General features: G+C 35.6%; 1 protein-coding gene across 1 annotated transcript in view; it reads left to right on the forward strand.

The window, feature by feature from the left end:
* The window catches only part of SMYD3 (SET and MYND domain containing 3), a 385,012-nt gene that overhangs the window by 41,333 nt on the left and 323,815 nt on the right, over positions 1-19,864 (forward strand). Inside the window, exons 2-5 of the mRNA XM_012572411.5 lie at positions 4,888-4,951; positions 11,456-11,563; positions 12,627-12,684; positions 16,972-17,108. Of these exons, the coding sequence (XP_012427865.4) occupies positions 4,888-4,951; positions 11,456-11,563; positions 12,627-12,684; positions 16,972-17,108 (367 nt within the window). The remainder of the gene's footprint in view (positions 1-4,887; positions 4,952-11,455; positions 11,564-12,626; positions 12,685-16,971; positions 17,109-19,864) is intronic.

Genomic DNA, 19,864 nt, shown 5'->3' on the forward strand with positions numbered 1-19,864 from the left:
AAATCTACCAAATGTAAGATGGCTGTTTGCCCTTCACAACTTTATTTTTTTTTATTAGAAGACAGAGGCATATTAGTTAAAATAATGAATGGCTTCTTTGCTTACTGTAGGTATTGATTGCTTTCACTTTGTGACAGGTCTGAAATGCACATACTTGAGAAAATCCGAGAAGACTTTATGCACTTGACAGGCTTGACTGAATTGCAAAGGTCTAAGAATTTGTTCAGGAAATTAGTTCAGCTTGACACTCATTGAAAAGAGCTGCTCTTTTCATTCATGTATACAGGGCAGGATTATTAACTGAAAAACAATATGAACAACAGAAATGCAGGGGGGGATTTGTGTGAGATAGTCCTGTTTTCCTGCAAGATGGGGCAGAAGCAGAAGTGTGAATAAACTACGTAGAAAGGCATGTTGAACACAGTCTGGTAATCAGTTCTGTTATATCTGACACTTGTCTTGTGAGTAGTGCTGAAAGTCAAGTGCCTGCAATCAGCAGAGAAGTGTAGATGCATTTCCATTATAAATTAAGTAGTCTAATTGTATTTGGTTGACTTTGTTTTGGTATTTGAAACTTACTAGACTATTTCCTGGCCAGCAGAAGTATTGTGTGATGTTTTTAAATGTGCACATATTTTTTAAGTTATGTGAGTGCAGGTGTGACTCTGATAGGACCTGATAGTCCAGGCAAACCCATGTTAACCTCTTCACCTTCTTCTTAAGATTTTAATCTTTTTTTTAAAAAAAGGAAAAAATAATTCTGGGGAGGGTATGCCCACTGGGGCAATTCCAGTCGAGCTGTCTTACTTGCTTTTTCCCTTTCTCATAAGTTTTCTTTTGTTTCCTGACCATGTCAATCTCCTGGAAATTCTTCTAGCCACCTCTGCATTTGGTGTTGCCCTTTTGCCGCCTTAGTACACATTGGAAGAGCTAATTATATGAACAGTGTTTGTAGACCATAATGATGACAAGGTTTAGCAATAACAAAATTCCTTAGAGGAAAGATTATTAACCTGACTATACTAGAGGTCAACTGACAAGCCCTGCTTACTTTATGCATATGGGTGTTGGATTTTGTTGTTGTTTTTGGTTTTGGCTGTTTGTTTTACTACAGGCCAAGATGCTAATTTTTGCTTGTTTTTTCATGAGGGGTTGTGGTCATTTGCAAAATCTTGTTTATACTGTGTTGGAAAATTAATAATTTATTTTTAATTACTATATCTTCTTTATTTCAGCAGAAACCTTTTTAGAGATTAAAGTATAATTGGATCAATTAGATCAAATTTTGTGCATTCTCTCATCCATGAAATTAGTAACATTAGGTGAGATGCAGTAGGTACCTGGTAAGGGACTTGATACTATCTCCAGGTGAAGTTTACAAGTAATAAGAAATGCATGGGAGTATCTGACAGTGACATTAAGCTTCCTTTAATAAAGCCTATGACATCAATAAAATATTGAGAAGGACAGAAATATACCAGGGAAATCACCATGCTTCTTAAAATGTCCTAAAATACATAAGTCCTCTATATATGAATACATTAATCTGACTATAAAGGATTTAAGAGTTAGTTCTTTAGATCATGCTGTTTTACACTTAGTATGCTATGTAGCACGATACAGAGGTGTTATTAATACAAAGGAATCTTTTTTTTGCTCCAGGAGGGGAAAGAAGGATTGGAAGAGAAGCCAATGATTTCATTAGCAGCTTTACTATTCAGCTCTCTGACGGGCATTCTACATCTACTTGTCATTCAAATAAATCTCAAAGATGAATGGATAATTCATTCATTAAATGGCACCAGGAGGAAGTCGCCTTATTCAAATAATCTGACTGAAGTGTCAGTTTGACAAAAATCCCAGTTTTGAGTGGTGCTTAGATTTTTGTGTGTGTGTTTGTTACTGCAGAGTCGTTCACCCTTGGGGACAAAGGATACAAAGGAAATATTAATGTAAGGTACTGAAGCTTCTGAGGCTACTGAGGCAATTTGGTGCTTTGTGGCAACACGCCTGCTTGTTGTGTTACAAAAGAAAGATGGAATATGTGTTGGTGACTTGACATTAATAATCCCAGTAAATCCTGGCATCTCTTGGAAAATTTGCGATAGATATGCCAAGGCCAGTTATCTTTGCTGTGTGTTAAGGGTATTGCATTTAGCCTCCTCATGGAAGAATGTGAAAACTGTAGGAAGGGCTTCTCTGATTGTTGTGGGTATTGATTCATTTAAATTCAGCTTCCAGAAAGTTTTAATTACTCTGCTTTTGAAATCTGCATCTTACCTGTTGCTGCTGGGACTGTGGGGTTCGTTAGTGTGTTTGGGACTAAAATTGCATATGCTCCATTTTTAGACTCTGAGCTCATTATTGTTTTTGGTGAATAACATGTAGAACAAACAAAGTGTGCCTTCAAAGTGTTTTTCCTTGAGCTTCTAATGTAAATTTAAGAGTATATCCTCTTCTACCAGAACGTGGTTAAGGTTGTGTCATTACTCAGCCTTGAAGATGAAGCAGCTTTCCCCAGCTGGCAAAATGAAGATTTCACACTTGTTTCTAACTCTGAATCATCCTCAGGCATTGCACCTTAAAACTGAAAACCTATTGTACATGTACAAACCTATTGTACATGTACAAGATTTTAGATTCTGTTTATAGAAATCCAACGGTTGCTATTTTTTTCTCTCTCAAGGGTTGGCTTTTCAGGTAGGAAGGTAAAGAATGCTGTAGGAAAACATCTACTTATATGTGAAATGTTTATAAATTACTTTTCTCCTGGTAGTTAGTATGAATACCTACAAAATATAGTGTGACAAAATAGGGATTTTTATGCAGTAGAAAGGAAAATATTTTTACTTGATTTTAATGAACTGTTCAGAATGCTCTTCTCAATATTTGACCAATGCAGCTGTGTAAACTTCCCAAATGAATATGAGTCCTAAGATAATGCATCAGCTCTTTTAATAATTCAAGCATAGTAAAAGTTTGATATATCAGCAAAATACCTTTCTCACTCGTGGGACCTGAGGGAAAGGGGAGGTTGGTTTTTGCTAGAGGATGGATGCTCCATGGTATTTCTGATTTGCCCATACTCTTCAGTTTTGGCATCATCGCTGAAATAAGTGGGCTACATTGATTATCCAGAAGTTCTAGATTGAAGTTTTTGGGCATGTTGGTTCTGTCTGGTTTGCGTGTGGCCTTTGGATAGTGTTCTATGTTATTGAAGTCACCCAGAGAAATGAAGATTTGGGGACAACAAAGTAGTGTAAATAAGAGAAGGTCACATTGTAAAGCAGTTGGTCTGGGAGTCTGACTCTATGGTATACAGTGTCTAGATGGCTGACAACAGCAGAGGAGTTTTCTTTTGGTGACAGCAGAAACAGCAAATTACGTATTTTCATTGCATCAGATGGGAGTGTGAGTGAAAAGAGCACATCTGGTACTGATGTGCAGACACCAGGGATTTTGCAAAGTAAAGTCCTTCATCTGATCATTTAAACTTGTCCCTTCAGTTTGAAATGGGTTGTTTTAGACAGCTATTTGTCAATTACATTTGAAAGCTGAATTAATCTATATAACAAAATTTGAGGCAGCTAAATGTAAAACATTATACCAATGTAAAGATACCATTACTAAAATTACCTTTAGAAGGGGACAGTGGCATGACTGAGACCTCTTTCCTTGCCTTGTAGAAGGATGGAGAAGGGGCTACACAGGAATAACTCCTGGTGATTGTTTGCTGAGTGTAAGTGAGCCATATTCAGCCCTGTGCAGCTCACTAAGGGAATAGTGGCATGCAGTGAGATACCTGTTCTTCTTCACTGAGATCAGAGGGGTGGCCAGGAGGAAATCTGAGGGGAAGTAGTAAGGGTTGTGCTGTCTGCAGAGCTCAGATAATTGTTGTCTGTTATGTAAATTGCCCGCCTTTGGTTTTAACAACAAAAAAAGTATACTGTTCTTCCAGCTTAATGAATGACCATAACTCACATAAGCAGCATTGCATGTTAAGAAATGAAAGTGAATGCTTTGCAGTATTACCAAAATAATGCATCATGTTCAGGATCTTCTGAATATGAAAGGGAGGGGAAGCCTCAAAATCTGTCTCATTTCTACTCATCTGAAGTAAATATCTTATATATTTGGGGTACAAGATTTGCTCTCTTTGTGCTTTCACATTAAATGCTTACTTCCTGTCTAAAAATATACAGAACTTCAGTGATGTTTTCTTAAATCTTATAGCTTAATTAAGACAGTATCAGAAAACAGTACTACAAGTCAGGAGGTGCTTTTATCTTTTAGAATGTAGTGTCTAAGTCTGGTAGTTCTTCTAGTTTTCATTGGATTTTTTTACTTCCCCCATGAATTTTTATTTTGCTTTCATTGTCCACTGATCACAAGTGTTTCCTTAGAATAGAAATGTCTGTTGATATGTCAACTTCGGACTGTGTTCTTAAGATAAAATTCGATGTCACAGCCGCAGGTTCACAGCAAGGTCTTGTTTAAAACAGATAGTGATACTTGCTTGCTTAAGACAAGGCTCAGGTAGTAAATAGATAAGCTAGCTGTATTGCATTGCTCTAATTATGATGTTCTCTACAAAATCAAACTCCTCAGAGTTACAGCTACATGACAAAAGCACATTTGATAATTTTCCTGTTGATCCAAAATGGCTCCAGAAGTGCTGACTTACACAAGTAAAGGGTTGTGACTATAGCGTTGAACATAACTATGTACAATTTATTCTTGCATTACAGTGCATTTTAGACTATTCTTGTTTTTAAGATATTTTTTGTGATTTGTAACATTTGGAAATTGCTAGTTAGATAAGAAGGATAAATACAAAACCTCACCTGTGTTTATAACTCTTTCTATTTTTTTTTTTTTTCTAAACAGGAATGAAAATCTGCACAGGTGCTCTCAGTGCAAGGTTGCTAAATACTGTGGTAGATCTTGTCAGGTAAGATAAAAATAACAGCTATAAAGGGTTTAAGAAAATAGGCATTTCAAGACTTTTTTTACAGTCTCCATATGTTTTGCATGTTGTCATACCTCCACACTGTAATTTATTTGTAGTTTTGGACAAGATGGGTAAACATGCTAAATAAAACATGCTGTGCTTGTTTTATTTAAGTATTTTTAAAGCTACAAATGTGAGATTCTGATCAGTACAAAAGACAAAAATAAGTTGAAATGTGTAGTGTTTGACTGTACTTGGTGAGAGGGGGAGGAATAATTTCTGAGCTTGTCTGTAGACTGAAAGCTCTAAGTCAATTTTGCAGTAAAATAATTAGTATTTCAGGAGTACTGTTTATAATGGTAAATTCTATGTTCCAGTTTTTTTTTAAGAGGAAATAAGAGTCAAGAATTGGTTGAGAAGAGAAGGTGTAAAGGAAAACTGCATCTCAGGAGTTTTCCAAGGAGAAAAGTGGTGCATGGCATGAGGACAAGGGACAGCAGGCTTAAATAGACAGACCAGAGGTTCACATGGGATACAAGGAAAAGCTCTTGACAGTCAAGAGGTGGGACAGGCTGGTCAGGGTGTTTGTGTGATCTCTGTGTTTGAGGATTTGGAGACTCTGCTGGATAAAGCTCTGAACTGGGTCTGACCCCAGAGCTGACCCTGCTTTGTAACTAGAGATCTCCATAGATCCATACAGCCTGACTTAACCTGTGATTCTATCCTATGAAATACTTCTCAAAGGTAAAAAGTTCTCAAAAGCCTAAAATCTCAGCTTTTATATTTGACTTGATATAGGATTGCCTTGTAGAACACTTGAAGTTTTAAATAGTTCCTCTTTAAATTTAAATAGTTCCTTTTAAATAGTTTTGCACTGTGATTTTTTTTTTTTTTTGGTGGGAGGCTGAGGGTTGGTAGTGGTTGGTTTTTTAGGGGGTATGTATGTGTAATTTTTTTTTCTTTTCCTAAATAGAGTAAAATGAAAAAAAAGCAGCTACTGGTCAAAGTAGACTAGCAGTAACACTCTATAACTTTTTAAATTAAGTCTTTGACATTCCAAAGATCATAGAATGAAAGCATCATAGAATGGTTTGTGTGGGAAGGGACCTTAGAGATCATCTAGTTTCATGGGCAGATGCCTTCCACTAGATCAGGTTGCTCAAAGCATTGCTCAAAGCATGCCATTCAACTTGGCATCAAACACTTCCAGGGATGCAGCATCCACAGCTTCTTTGGACAACCTGTTCTAATGCCTCACCACCTTCACAATAAAGAAGTTCTTCCTAATGTCTAAGCTAAGTATATTCTCAATTTTAAGCCATTCCCCTTTGTCCTTCCACTACATGTCCTTGTAAACAGTCCCTCTCCAGCTCTTTTGTAGGACCCCCTTTAGGTACTGGAAAGCTGCTGCAAGGTCTCTCATCTGTTTCCATAGGAGTGGTGGTCCAGCTCTCCGGTCATCTTTGTGGCCCTCCTCTGGACTCGCTCCATCTTCTTGTGTTGGGAGCCCCAGAGCTGGAGGCAGGACTCCAGCTGGGGTCTCACCAGAGTGGAGCAGAGGGGCAGAATCCCTTGCCCTGCTTTGGATGCACCCCAGGACATGTTTGGCTCTCTGGGCTGAGAGTGCCCATTGCTGAGTTGGGCTTCTTGTCAATCAACACCCCCAAGTCTTTCTCCTCAGGGCTGATCTTGTTATGTATCATGTGCTTCTATAAACAATTCTGCTTTAATATAATCTCTAGTGTTCTCAAGATCCCACAAATCCCTCCTTTTGGGGATTAAAACATATGGAGAGGGAAAAGAAAAAGATCTGTCATTTTGATTCATTGTATGGCTAATGTGTGCAATGTACTTGCTTACTGTAGCATCAATAATAATGCCACAGGTAGATTTATTATGGGAGATCATAAGGAAAACATGGCCATAAAGTCTGTAAAATCGGTAGTATTTGCAAGGTAAGTTTAAAACGTCTTCTAAGAGAGTAATTGGTAAAGCTTCTGTTGGCAGGTCTCTAATATGAAATGAGACTGTTGGCACTGACCTGCAAAAGCAAATTTGCAAGGTATAATGCAGTAACCTGTTCAACTTAGATATAGAGGCTATGGAGGTAGGAATTGGAGCTTCCTCTTTGCTTCTGCACAACTGTGTGAACATTCTTCAAGGAATCTTAAGGGATAGCCCGAAGCCATCTAGAATGTCTTTGATTTGTGCTTCCAGCTCTGGGGTTCACATGCTTGAAGCCATCCATAGTTGTAGGTAGGGATTTCAGTGAGACAAGCTACTGCTGCTAAAAGTAATCTGCACTTAACATACTCTGTATTTGCAATTACATAATTTCTTGAACTGTTTATGTAAATAAATTATTATTGAATTAATATATGTAATGTCCTGTGATATTAGGAAGTGATAGAGAGTAACAGGAAAAAATAAGTTATTTTGTAGTCAAAGCAGTGAATTTATTGAGATTGATGACTTGAAACAGGTGACACAGATAAAACTGAGACTAACCAGATCTCTCTGTTCTTGAGAACTGTCCTCGTATTCATATTTGTTCTAATAAGCCAGCTAAACCATTGTGCTGCTCTAGTTTTATAGCAGCTGTTAGGAAAGCTAGACCAAATGCTTTGTGCCCTACTTAGCCTTTGTAATTCAAGTGCAGCTCATTAATATGTGCACTTCTAATTGAACTAATTGGTCAACAAATAAACAGCAGGGTATCGATGAAACTGCATTTTGCACATTTAAAAAAGTGAATATTGGCAAAACAGGACTATTTTAGTTTTATGAATACAGATAACTTTGAAGTACAAATTATGCAGTTGAATTTGCAGTTCACACTTAGTTGCAGAATGATTTGATTATTTTTGAATGTGTGATACTGCAAATCAAAACACTTAGGCTTAAAACCTGTAATTTTTCTGGAGTTTTGTAATTAATACATTATATGAAAACAGAATTAATATAAAAATATGACTTCAAAAACTTTAATCTCAGTATGTGTATTGGGTCTAGAATAAAGGAGCCATTTTTAAAGCTGCAAATATCTTATAAACATCTTCATTTGTTTTAAAATGTCAAGTGGTACAAAAGGCTATCTTCAGGATAACCTTAAGGAGAAGTAATTGTTTTTGGAAATGTCTCTCTTTTTGGAACTTGAAGTAAGAATAGTTATCTTTTAAGGGAATATGTATGCACAGCTGGTAGTCCTGAAAAAAACCTATATACAAATCAGAATTCCCATTTTTTAACAAGTCTCATAATGTCTATATTAAAGATTATGAGTGAGTTGTTCCAAATTAAGAAAATCTCCCATTATTTTTTCAGGCCAGTTAAAGCAAGCTGTTTCCGCTTTTACCACTTTAGTTTAAAAATATTAGAAATGTGAAACTGGAACATATCACAAGAGATCATTTGGGCTGACCTTTTGTGACTGAATTCTGATTTTCAGGATCAAGTACATAGAGATTTTTTTTTTTTTTTTTTCACTCAGACCTCATTGGTTTTTGCCCCTATTTGGCATTTCCTTGGTGTAGCCCCTTTTCCACTTGTTGATGCCTAGTTTCATGGACTGCCTGCCTTCTAGCAATGTTATGTTGTCTGGGTGTCTCTCCAAAGGTAGGGTTGTCACATCTGCTGCTCCTCCTCATAATCACTGTTGTGATCACCCCTGGCAATGTTTTTTAATATGGTGTATCCCACAGATTGGAGACCAATAATATACATGATAATCCCTGAAAAACGGAAGATTAATTTCGGGCAGAATCCAGAATGTGGTATTATCAAATATTATTGAAAAAATGTAATAAAAGTAAAATGTCACAATTAAAAAAAGACGTCCTGTGAAAATTCAAACAGTCCTTTTGAAATTACAAATTATTTGCTTTTAACAGATCAAAACCTTCCAATGCGAAAATATCCCATGGTTTTTTTTTTTTTGGTTTTTTTTGGTTAATCAGCTCTAGTCTTTAATAGCTTTTTATTAGCACATTAATCTGAAGGAAGTGTTCATTTTTTCTAATCTTGCATAGAAGACAAGGGAAACCTTTGATTAATCAACATTACTTTAGGATCTTTTGTAGATTCAAGCTCCAAAGGGAGACAGCAATAGCATATGTCTGTGAAGGAATGGATGTGCATTGGAAAGATCACTCAGCTGAAAATATGCAAGACTTGCAGGAATTTGTGAGGGGTCTTTGCCCATGACCTGAGCCAGCAGGAGGTGATCCTGGCTTGTGCAGGGAGGTGTTGGAGTTGGTCTGGTGCTGGTTCAGCAGGCAGACTCTCAAGCTGCCACCAGTAAAGAGCTCTGTGCTTCAAAATTGGAAGACCTTCCCTGGCATGGAGAAGGGTCATACCAGGTGGCCAGATCTCTGCACTGCAGTGTTTATACTCGTGCTGGATATAGGATATAAAAACCTTGACTGAAAGCCAGGATACACAGAATTAAGAAAACCCTTCCACCAGGAAATGTGATACTAACATAAGTCCAACCAATAAGTATTTTTAGAGACTGACTTTAAAAGTAGGCCTCTCCAGGGTCACAAATCTTTTTTTGATATTGTCCTGTAATTTGTATCCATGTTGTATGAATAGTAAGAAGAAATATTGTTGAATTTCATTATATTTAAATTTGGAGCTTTCCTCTCTCTCCCTCACCATTTGGGAATAAATGACCAGCAATCCCCATTCTATTCTAGCTCCTTCTGCAGAGGAATCAGAGTGATTCCTTTTTAGCATCAGTTTTGGCCAGAGTGCTATTTCACAAAAGGCGCGTGTTTGAACTATTCTTATAATGTGGGAATGCTCTCAAAGAAATGTGGCATATGATGCTATGTGGTCCAGAATATTTAATCTCATTCGAGCTGTATTGGTTGGGTAAGTTATTTATCATTTGGATGTCACCTCTAGCATGTTTAAAATTCTGTGCAACATTTATGTAGAGGAAAAAATTTGACAGTAAAGGCTTTCTTCTAGAACATTTTTAGTTTAAGTTGGATAAAAATGCCAATATAATTTTATTACACAGAATGATGTCTGGACATTTACAAGCATGACTTTGGTTTTTCTAGACAAGGATAATTTTATTCAGCACTAAATACTTAACCTTTATTTGCCAGACAGCATGTGAAACTAACTGTATTTGGATTAATGCCTTCTTGGTGTCATTTTTTGCCTTGTAGAGTTATGGGTAAAAGAAATGAAATCAAAAATCTCTCAAGTATCTGAAAGAAATAAAAAGTTCCATTTATTTATAATGTGTAAGCCACAGGGGAAAAAATCCTGAATTAAATATAATAAATGCTACTGGTGCTGAACCTAGTTACCTGAAACAATTCCCTCGCTTAAATGCAGCTTAGGAAAAAATTGTGTGATAGCCTTCGGAATCTTTATATCTCACACGTCAGCATCTCCAGGTCTGATGTGCCCTTCCACATAGCTCTGCCATTTTATCTTTTTTTTAAATTGCTGAACATGTACTTTACATTAGACAATAATTTTCTCTGTGGCATTCACCTAACAGAAACTGGTTTTCTGGGTTCATGTTTTTTTTCCCTTACTGTGTATTTGCGAGAAAATGTCACCTTTAGAAGCCCTTGGTTGTGAGTACTTGTCATTGTAGGAAATTTTTGTTGTGCCTTGTTCTTTTAATTTGCTTTTAAAAATATTCGAAACAGCTGTCTGGCTTTGAACATGAACTGTGACTATGCAAATAAAATGTGTAAATATGTAGTATATTTGACTTTCTGTATATTATAAACATAATTTTCTACTTGTAGAGACAGAAGAAAGGAAAAAAAAAAGTGATCAGAAGTTTTCTTCCAACACATTTCTTTAGCTGAATACTCCTTCTTGCTGCTCTTCTGCACTAATCTTGGTGCAATAATGAATGGTAGAGGAAAAAAAGAGACATATTTCAATGTTTCCTTTATCTTGTCATTGTGATTCTTCTCTGCTATGGAAGTGTTAGTCAGTCTCTGCTCTTCTAATCAATATGGCCTGTGAAACAAAAATTGGAGATTTGGGCAATATATGTAACTAAAATATTTTTGGTTCTGTCTTCTGTTTTGGTATATCACTACCAGTCCTCCCAGCCGTGGGCATTGATATCACATCAGCTTAGGGATATTTGGTGACAGTTTTTGCAGCACTGAAAACTTGACCATTGCATTAGAGCAGCTGCATTTAGTGCAGTGAATGGACTCTGAAGGCCTCTGCAATCATGATTGCTGAATGAACATGTGCCTAGAGTTTTGTATATGTTAGATAGCATCTTTTCTAGCTTTCTCCAATCTTGTGAAGTAAGCAGCTACATACTGTGCTGCTTCATGCCACAACAAATGAGAATTAGTGCATATTGCTTTGAGCATATTTGTGTGCATATATAAATATAGATAACTATATGTATAAAAAATATGTGTGTACGTATAAAAAAATAGGATACAGGTTATCTAAAATAAAATGCACTTAATTTTCTTTTTCTTCCTTTTTAAAATGTCCTGATAGAAAGAAGCTTGGCTGGACCACAAGCAGGAATGCAAGTGTCTTAAGAGCATCGAGCCAAATTTTCCTCCAGACTCTGTCAGACTTGCTGGAAGGATTGTTTTTAAACTAGTAAGTGATGTTCTTTTAGATTTATTCAGTGCAGCAAATTCTGATAAATGCTTTCTCACTCTACATTTCTAATGCAATTACGAACTACAAGGCTCAAGTGACTGGGAGTGCTGAAAAAAATTAGACTGCAAATTGCATTACAAGTTTTCTGATTAATTTGCGGAAATGCTGAAGGGATCAAGAGATTCCAAAACAGACATAACTAAGCTTGATGGACGTGTTTATTGACTTTCTTTTCCTATGGTTATGTGGTAGCATTCTAAGCTTATTCCTACGTGGAAGAAAAACAGGGGAGACACTGTTTCCCCTTCAATACTACTGAAGTTATTAGTGCTTTTCTGTTAACCTAATGGAAGCCTGTTAGAATGAGGTGGTAAGGGGAGAAGCACTTTCTTTAGATGGCATAATGTCATGCTTTCCATGTTGGATTCTCTTAATCTCAATTACCTTTTTAAATGTTTTTCTAAACTCTCTTAGAAGTCCTGGGTGTTTGCCATTCCCACGGTTTCATTACTTTATATGGACTAAATTTTCTGATAATTTAAGCAGCTTATAAATGTGTGGGTTTGTAAATCAATTTTTTTTTGCTGAGCCTGCTATGATGTTGTCTGTGTTGGATAAAAGTGCAGGCCTTTGTTGTGGTCCGAGGTGATAAAATATGATTTCACATTTATTTTATACATTGTTGCAAAGAGTTTGTGCATGATAGTTTTTAAAGGGCAAATATGTACCTAGAAATACTATGCATTAATTATAGTCAAATGAACTCTGAAGCTACAAACTTCATAATTGGATTTCAATTATGCTTTAAAAGGCTAAAGTAAGTTACTAAAGGTAAGGTACCAAAGTGTTAAAAAAAATTTCAAAATTAGTAGAAAGTCGTATAACAACAAAGAAATTCAGTTTTTTTAGGATAGTTTATGCAAAGTCCTGGATTTATGTTGATGCTGTTGGCTGTACCTGATTATCTTTCATGTTTATCACATGGAATAATCAGTCTTGTAGAGTGCTTGCAAGATAAAACATGCTATGTGAGTGTTAATTATCTGATTTTCCTCTACAGCTCAGACAATCAGTATGCCCTTCTGAGAGACTCTACTCTTTTTCCGATCTTCATTCAAGTAAGTAATTGCCATCCAGATTTCAGGAAATACTTCCAAGGTCTGCTTTTTGAAAGGGCCATCTGATTTTCATGCAGCTTGCCTTCTGAAGGTTCACTCTGTGGACTAACAGAATCAAAGACAAAAACCTCTGTGGGAAAGAACAGTTATTTCAAAGATAAAAGGAAAAACATGCCTGTTGTCTTGAAGCAAAACCTTCCTGATTTTTTTGCTTTAGTATTTTTATTTTTGCATTTTACAATGAACATCTTGCCTGTTCATTTAACGTACCCACTGTCTGCCTTACTACATACAGTGTCAATATTTCTACATACATAGACAATAGTACATATATTTTAACACTGAGGTTTTACTTTTTAATTACTTATGTGCTATTGCATACAACTTCAAAATAACCTCCAGAAATAGGAAAGAAAGTTAAATTTAAAAGGGATATATGTATATTTTTCTTCTAGGTGACATTTCAATAGAGAAAAAAGATGAAATTGTGCAGTTGCTACTTCTGTGGCTTCACAAGTTTCAAGTTATTGGGTAGAAAAAGATGCTCATTATAATCTCTCAGCAGAGCAGAGAGCAGAGTTGAAGCAGAAAAACATTTTTTTTCATATTTTGTGATATCTTGAAGACTTAGGAAGAAATACATCCTTGGTTCATTTTTACATCTTGTTTAGAGGGATTTTCTTGAGAGTAATGTGAATATTTTGATTACCTCAATGTTTTTTTAGCATTATTCAGAGTTTTGGCTACAGAGCAGCTTGATCAATTGGTATAGTTAGAAATAAAACCTATATAAACATTAAAAAATGCAACACATAGTATTAATTTCACTTCCAAATAACCTGACATTTTGCTGCCTTATCCCAAACTGCAAGGGCAAAAGACCTTAACAAGGCAGCAAATTAAAATGGATAGAGTTCAGTTATTTAAAACATAGTGGTTTTCTGCAATGGATATTCTCAATTCACGTAACAAAGGAATATAGAAAACAGATGCTTCAAATTAAATTAAAGTTATTTAGACTGTGGACTTTTATAGTTCATGACACTGCTGGGATCCAAGGAAAGAGTCTTTATTATACCAATGGCTGATTGCAGAGTGGTGCAGGAGGAACTGGACTGGAAGAGTCTCCCTTTAAAAATTAAATATTGATCACTTTTACAGCAATTGTCTCTAGTGTAGGCAAAGATCGTTTTGTAACTGATTATTCCATACAAACTGGTTTCTCAGTACCCTTCAGGAGATGATCCCAGCTTTCCTTGACTTGACTGGAGAGAAGGGGAATTGTGTGATAAATTGTCTGGAGAGAAGCTTGGTGTTGAACAGGCCTGAGCTGCAAGGGATGAATGGTACAAAAGTCTGTAGAGTGGCCAGAAGCTTCTGCTAAAATAGTAATTCTGAAGGAAATGATGATTTGGCCTGTGATACAGATGGGATGACTGTCCTCTCACTGATACAGAAATAACTGGTACATAGACAGTTAGTTTAGGAAAAGACAAATGAGAGATCCACATGGAGTGTTTAATCTGTACTTACTGAGTCTTAATAACAATTCCAGTGGCATATTCTTAACTCCACAGCACCAAGTGTTTAGGACATTAACACGTTAACTGAGCTTGATACTTCAGGCTACAGTACAAATGGCCTATGCATCATCTTATGTAAAGGTTTTGGCTGGCTCTTTACTTGTCTTGTTTTCCTGGCTTCCTTGTTAGAGTGAATAGATGGAGTTAAAATACTCCAAAAGTATTTTGGGTTGGTGTGAGAACTTGTAGTAGCTGTGATGTTTTTTGCTGCCTCTGTATGCTCCAAAAGCACCAGTTTATTTCATAACAATTTCCCCGTTTGCTGCATAATTTATGAATGGTGTTGATAAAGCTTTTGTTTCTTTGTATACTTAGTGGAATCTATAGGAAAATCCGAAATGCATTTTCGTTAGAGGCCTAAGTATATAAGAGAAAAGATTTCTCTGAACAGAATCACATAAACTATGAATACAGGCTGCAATCTGAAACATAAATATTCTCAGGAAGCATCTTTGTAATAGAAGATAATGCTTCAACAGTAATTAGAAATGTGACACAATTCTCATTGATACAATTTAATCTTTTTTTTTTGTTGTTGTTTTTCCACCCACTTGTAATTCAAAAATATTTTCTTTTTGAAAATTGTTATTGACACTATGCTGTCTCATTTTGCTTTACACTATTACTTCTCAACATTAGTTTATACTTTTGGTTGATTTTTAGTGTGGGAGACATCTCAACTGAATAGAAGACTAAAAAGTTTTATACAGTTTTTGAATAATTATCTAAAACCAATAATACATGAAAAACCACAAAGCATGTGGAGGCATCTAGCTCTTTATGAGGTTCTTTTCCAATCTCCATAATTCCTTGAAATTCCTTTATATGTCCTGAAACTCAGATTAAGTAGGAGGGGTCTCTCTGAGCATTGTTACTTTTGCTAGTTCTCATTTATCTTAAGACAATTTCTTCCTTAGTTCTCTGGGCCCTCTGTATGTTACAGCAATTCAGAAAACATCTTTGTTTTTAGTTACCAGGACTCAGTATTCAGAAATTAGTTTGTGTGCTATATTATGGGGCAGATATTTTGCTACTTTACTTGTATAAGAATCAGGGTTGCATAACTAAATCCCCATGTCTTATTTAGAATTTTTTTCATAGGCTTTTTGTTGCATTTTGTCTCCCACATCAGGTTTATTAAACAATTGAAAAAGGTTCCTTAAAAACATAAAATGAAAACATACGCAACTTTCATTTAATTTTGCTTTTGGCCTTTTTTTTTTTTTTTTTTTTCTTTTTTTTGGTGCTTGGAAAACCAGGTCTTGATCATTTTCCATTAAGGTTCCCATGGAATTTTTTTTCTGGATCATTAGCTCTGATGTCCTGGACAGATTCCAGTGTGGATAATTGCATTCTGCTTCCATCTCTATCAGTTCTCCCTGAAGTTCCAGTTGGTTTTGGTATTCATGTTCACATCTGTCCTAAGCTACAGTGTCCATTTGTAACATGCTTCTTATATGATTTCTCTTCTTTAGTCTAGGGTTATTTGCCAATAGTGGAACAAACCATGCCTTCCTCTCTTTGCTATAATACATTTTGTAATGTATTTTAGATAGTTTAAGGTACATCACATGTTGTGTTATAATTACATTTGAAGGAAAAAGCTTTTTTGTTTCCAAAGGGATATAAGAAATGCAAGTGTGTGTTTATAATTTTTCTTTTATATTTTTTAAACTTGATTGTTTCAGTTGTCTAAAAGTTTGTTGCTTCTCTTGAAGACACAGTCCTCATTGATACTATATTTTTTTTATACCTGAGATTTTCTGTACATTGTGAAATATGTATGTGTCTGGATTTCTAACATGTACATTTGTTCATGCTTACAAAATCACCTGCCAAGATCCACACTGTTAACTGCATTTGGGGAGTGCTGTGTGCATCTATAGATGTTCACAATAAAATAACAATTCACCATTTTGCAGAGATAAAAATAATTCATAGTGCATCATAAATCTCTGCCTTTTGCTATAGACTGGTGCTTGAATATGTTCAGCTTCACATTCTCCATTTTGTACTAACTGGTAGTAAAAAGAAAGTGTGAAGCAGGTAGTCAGGCTGGCTAAGGTGCAGCAGCAGTTTCACTTTCTGTATTGAGAACTGATGCATGCATAATCACTTAATTAGAAAATGAGGAACTGTGATTCTTTCTGCTTCATGATTTCTAGCTGAAAAGCATGAATAGCGGTGCTTTATAATAAAGTGATATTTACTTATTATTATTTCATATTCATTGTCTACCAGTTGCTCTGTATGGAACTCGTTTTGTTCATAAATACTTTTCTGTTTCATCTGCTAGCATAAAGTGTTTCTGACACATCTATGGAGAATACAATATAAAAGCATGTACTGCTGCATAAAGTTCCAAGCATAATGTGGTCAATGTTACAAACCCAGATGCCTAATTTTTGTATGTAATGTCTTACATCTGCTTACACATCTGCTTTATCTATTGTCTTTTGATCTTTAACTAGCTGTCGCATTCATGTGATTTAGCAGTAGCAACCTGATAAACTCTACTGAGTATTTATAGCTAATTGTCACAAAAAATGCAAAATGTCTGCCCTCTATCAAAATTGCCCTCCGTCAAGATTAATTCCTGGACTGGAAATGTCTAAGCTGTACGGCTACCATTGGATGTTTTCAAAATTTTGGTGAAATGTTCTGTTTATGATGTGGTCTACTTTTTTTTCCCTTTCCCAATAAGACACTGAACAGTTAAGTGAAGAAATGAAAGATGGCCTCAGGCACCTTGCACAGACTTTGCAACTGTATTTGAAAACTGAGATCCAGGATGAGTCTCAATTGCCACCTGCAATTGACTTTTTCCAGATCTTCACAAAAGTAAGTGTTAAAATCTTCTTGCTTGACAACTCATAAATTATCTTTTCCTCATGTTCACAATTTATTTCTGAGTGGGAGTACAGTAGATGCATTCAGAATATGATATATGACAAAGTGAATTCAAGCTATTTTTTTGATTCAGTCAGTATTTAAGCAGAAGTATAACTTTAATATAATTGCAGCACTTCAAAATTAAAGCAGTAGCCAGAGGATATTTTTTTTATTTTCCTTTTTTAAAATAATCATGTTAAAGTTGCTGGGTGAGGACAAAAAAACCAAGAAAGTTCAAATATAATTGAGTCAATCAACCTAAATAATTTTTTCACAGTAATGAAGTGCATATAACATTACTCTTCAGCCTAGAATTTTTCTGTAAATTGAAATATATTTTCAGATATCCTCCCATCCCACTTTTTCATTTAGAGGCATATGATAATGTTTGTGATAGTGCTGTATCCTACAACCTGCTTTATCCAGAAGTCTTGTGGATTATTTATTCTGAAAGATGACATATAAGGTATTTAAAATTAGATTCCACAGTATGTAAGATGTCTATTGTGCTGCTAACTAAATATTGTTGGCTTTTGGTGTAGATATTTTATTACTTTCAACTACTCATGAAGCTAAGTTCAAACAATGCTAGCAGAAATATTTTCTATGAAGAGTACTCATAGTTTTAACTCCATTTAATTTTTTTTATTTCTAATTGATTGATTAAATTTTGCCATAAGATTTATCTTAACTTGTGCTTTGGTTGTTTTAGTAAGTGTATTCTTATGAAGTAAGCCAAAATATTTTTGGCTTACTTCATAAGAATACACTTGGAATACGTTTTTTTCTTTTGATATAAATAAAAGAAAGAACCTCTTTGGGAGAAATATAATAAAAATGGTATAATTTTTTTTTTAACATTTAAAAGAAGTCTGAACCATTAAAAAACCTTTTAAAAAATGTTTTGCTGTGGACAGGAGTAGGAGCAATTGAATCCACTGTGTTGTTTTTCTTGATTTTTTTTTTGTTGGTGATTAGACTGCTGTGATGTAAAGTTGCAACTTTACCTGAAAAATCATAGAGTCTGAAATAGACCCAGTCAAAAGGGTGCATAGATAAAACCCATTAAGTACTACCTCAGCTCCACTCAAGCTGTTGTATTGTCTTGTGCTGGCATGCTAGTTTGGCCTGAGCATTGTCAGATGCATTTCACATGAAACATGTTATCTGGTGTAGAGAATTTGTGCAGCTGAAGATAAAACTGATTATCAGAAGATGGTCACTGCTTACTCTTTTTGAATGGACTTGCAGCTTGTAAGAAACTCTTTCCAAATGTTTTTGGCTTCTGTGTAACAAGAAGATGGAGAATGGCCATGTGGCTTTACAGACACAGTGTGATGATTACTAAACACATTGGAACAGTGGTTAAGAAAGTTCAGAAGGTGTTAAATTTTTTTGTTTACACACATGCACAAGCATGTACACATCTGAGCACCTCCTCTCCTCTCCCATGTATTTTACCAAGGTGGTGTAAGTGGCCATCAAGGGCAGAGTGAAAGCCATGACTTCCCAGCTCCATCTTGTTAATTGGAGAGCTGGGAATGCTCCTGTAAATGACATTTGCCCTACTGTAGCTTTGGTATCACAAAGATATGTTTAACTTGCTGTATTCCATATGTTGTTGACTGTGAATTTTTCCTCACCCTATTGAATGTAGTGCAAAGTGCTGAGTTTTTAAGTTGTTGGTTTTGGTTTGGGTTTTTTTTGTCCATTAAACTAGAGCTCATTTCATTCTTTTGCTGGTTTTGCTTAGTTTGTGTGATAGTCTGCTCTGGGAAAATGGAGAGCAAATTATATAGACCTGTCATGTTTACACATACTTGATATCATTAATACTAAAAAGAACTGGCAGAAGGGATAGGAGAATCTGACTGGACAGGTGAGTGGTTGAGAAAAAAGAGCAGTCAAGAGCCATATGCTTGTTCAGAGTTCAGTCAAACATAACTGTCAAGCTTTTTGTAAGACCTTGTTGTCACTCTAATTTCCATGTGGCATTTTACAGCTTTCCCAATTTGGTTGTCAAATGAGTTTGTTATGAGTGTGATTTTCTATTAAAATATTAATTTAATATTTCCCCATCCTTGGAGAGGTAGCAGCAGACATTTTCTGCCATTCCCATGGAATGTTCTTTGGAAGATAAGCTGGATGTCCGTGCAAATTTTTATTTATTTTTTTTAAACTGAATTTTTTTTTATTTTCAGCAGGTAAAATTTAAGACTTTGGAACTGTAAAGTCTCTGCTAAGACTTTTGCAGTCTCTTCTCTGTAGTATAACTCTAAAAAAGACCAGCTGTGATGACTTCCCTGTGTGGTCATAGAATAAAGAAACACTACAGATACATTACTTCAATATGTAATCTTGTTTTCCCAATCGCTTCTAACATTCCTTTCAAGTTCAGTAGGTGCTTATTCGAACATTGAACTTTTTTGGATCAGTTCTTTCGTTGCGTGCCACAAAAAGATCCAGTCAAAGGTCATTTTTTTCTTCTGTTTGATGCTGAATTCTCAAGAAGGAAAATAAACAGACTGCCAGACAAAAGAGAAAAATTATCCTGCAGTGAGGTGACTAGATTCCAGATGGTTCTTGGAAAATCTCCAACCTGATTTAGGTCAAAAGGGCTTCTCGGAAGCTCTTTTAAACAGTCTTCCTTCTCTGGTATCCACTGCTCTTGTCTTTGTGAAAATTAATTATAGTTTTATTCACTT

Source organism: Taeniopygia guttata, chromosome 3, assembly GCF_048771995.1.
Source record: "Taeniopygia guttata chromosome 3, bTaeGut7.mat, whole genome shotgun sequence".
NCBI classification, from domain to species: Eukaryota; Metazoa; Chordata; class Aves; order Passeriformes; family Estrildidae; genus Taeniopygia; species Taeniopygia guttata.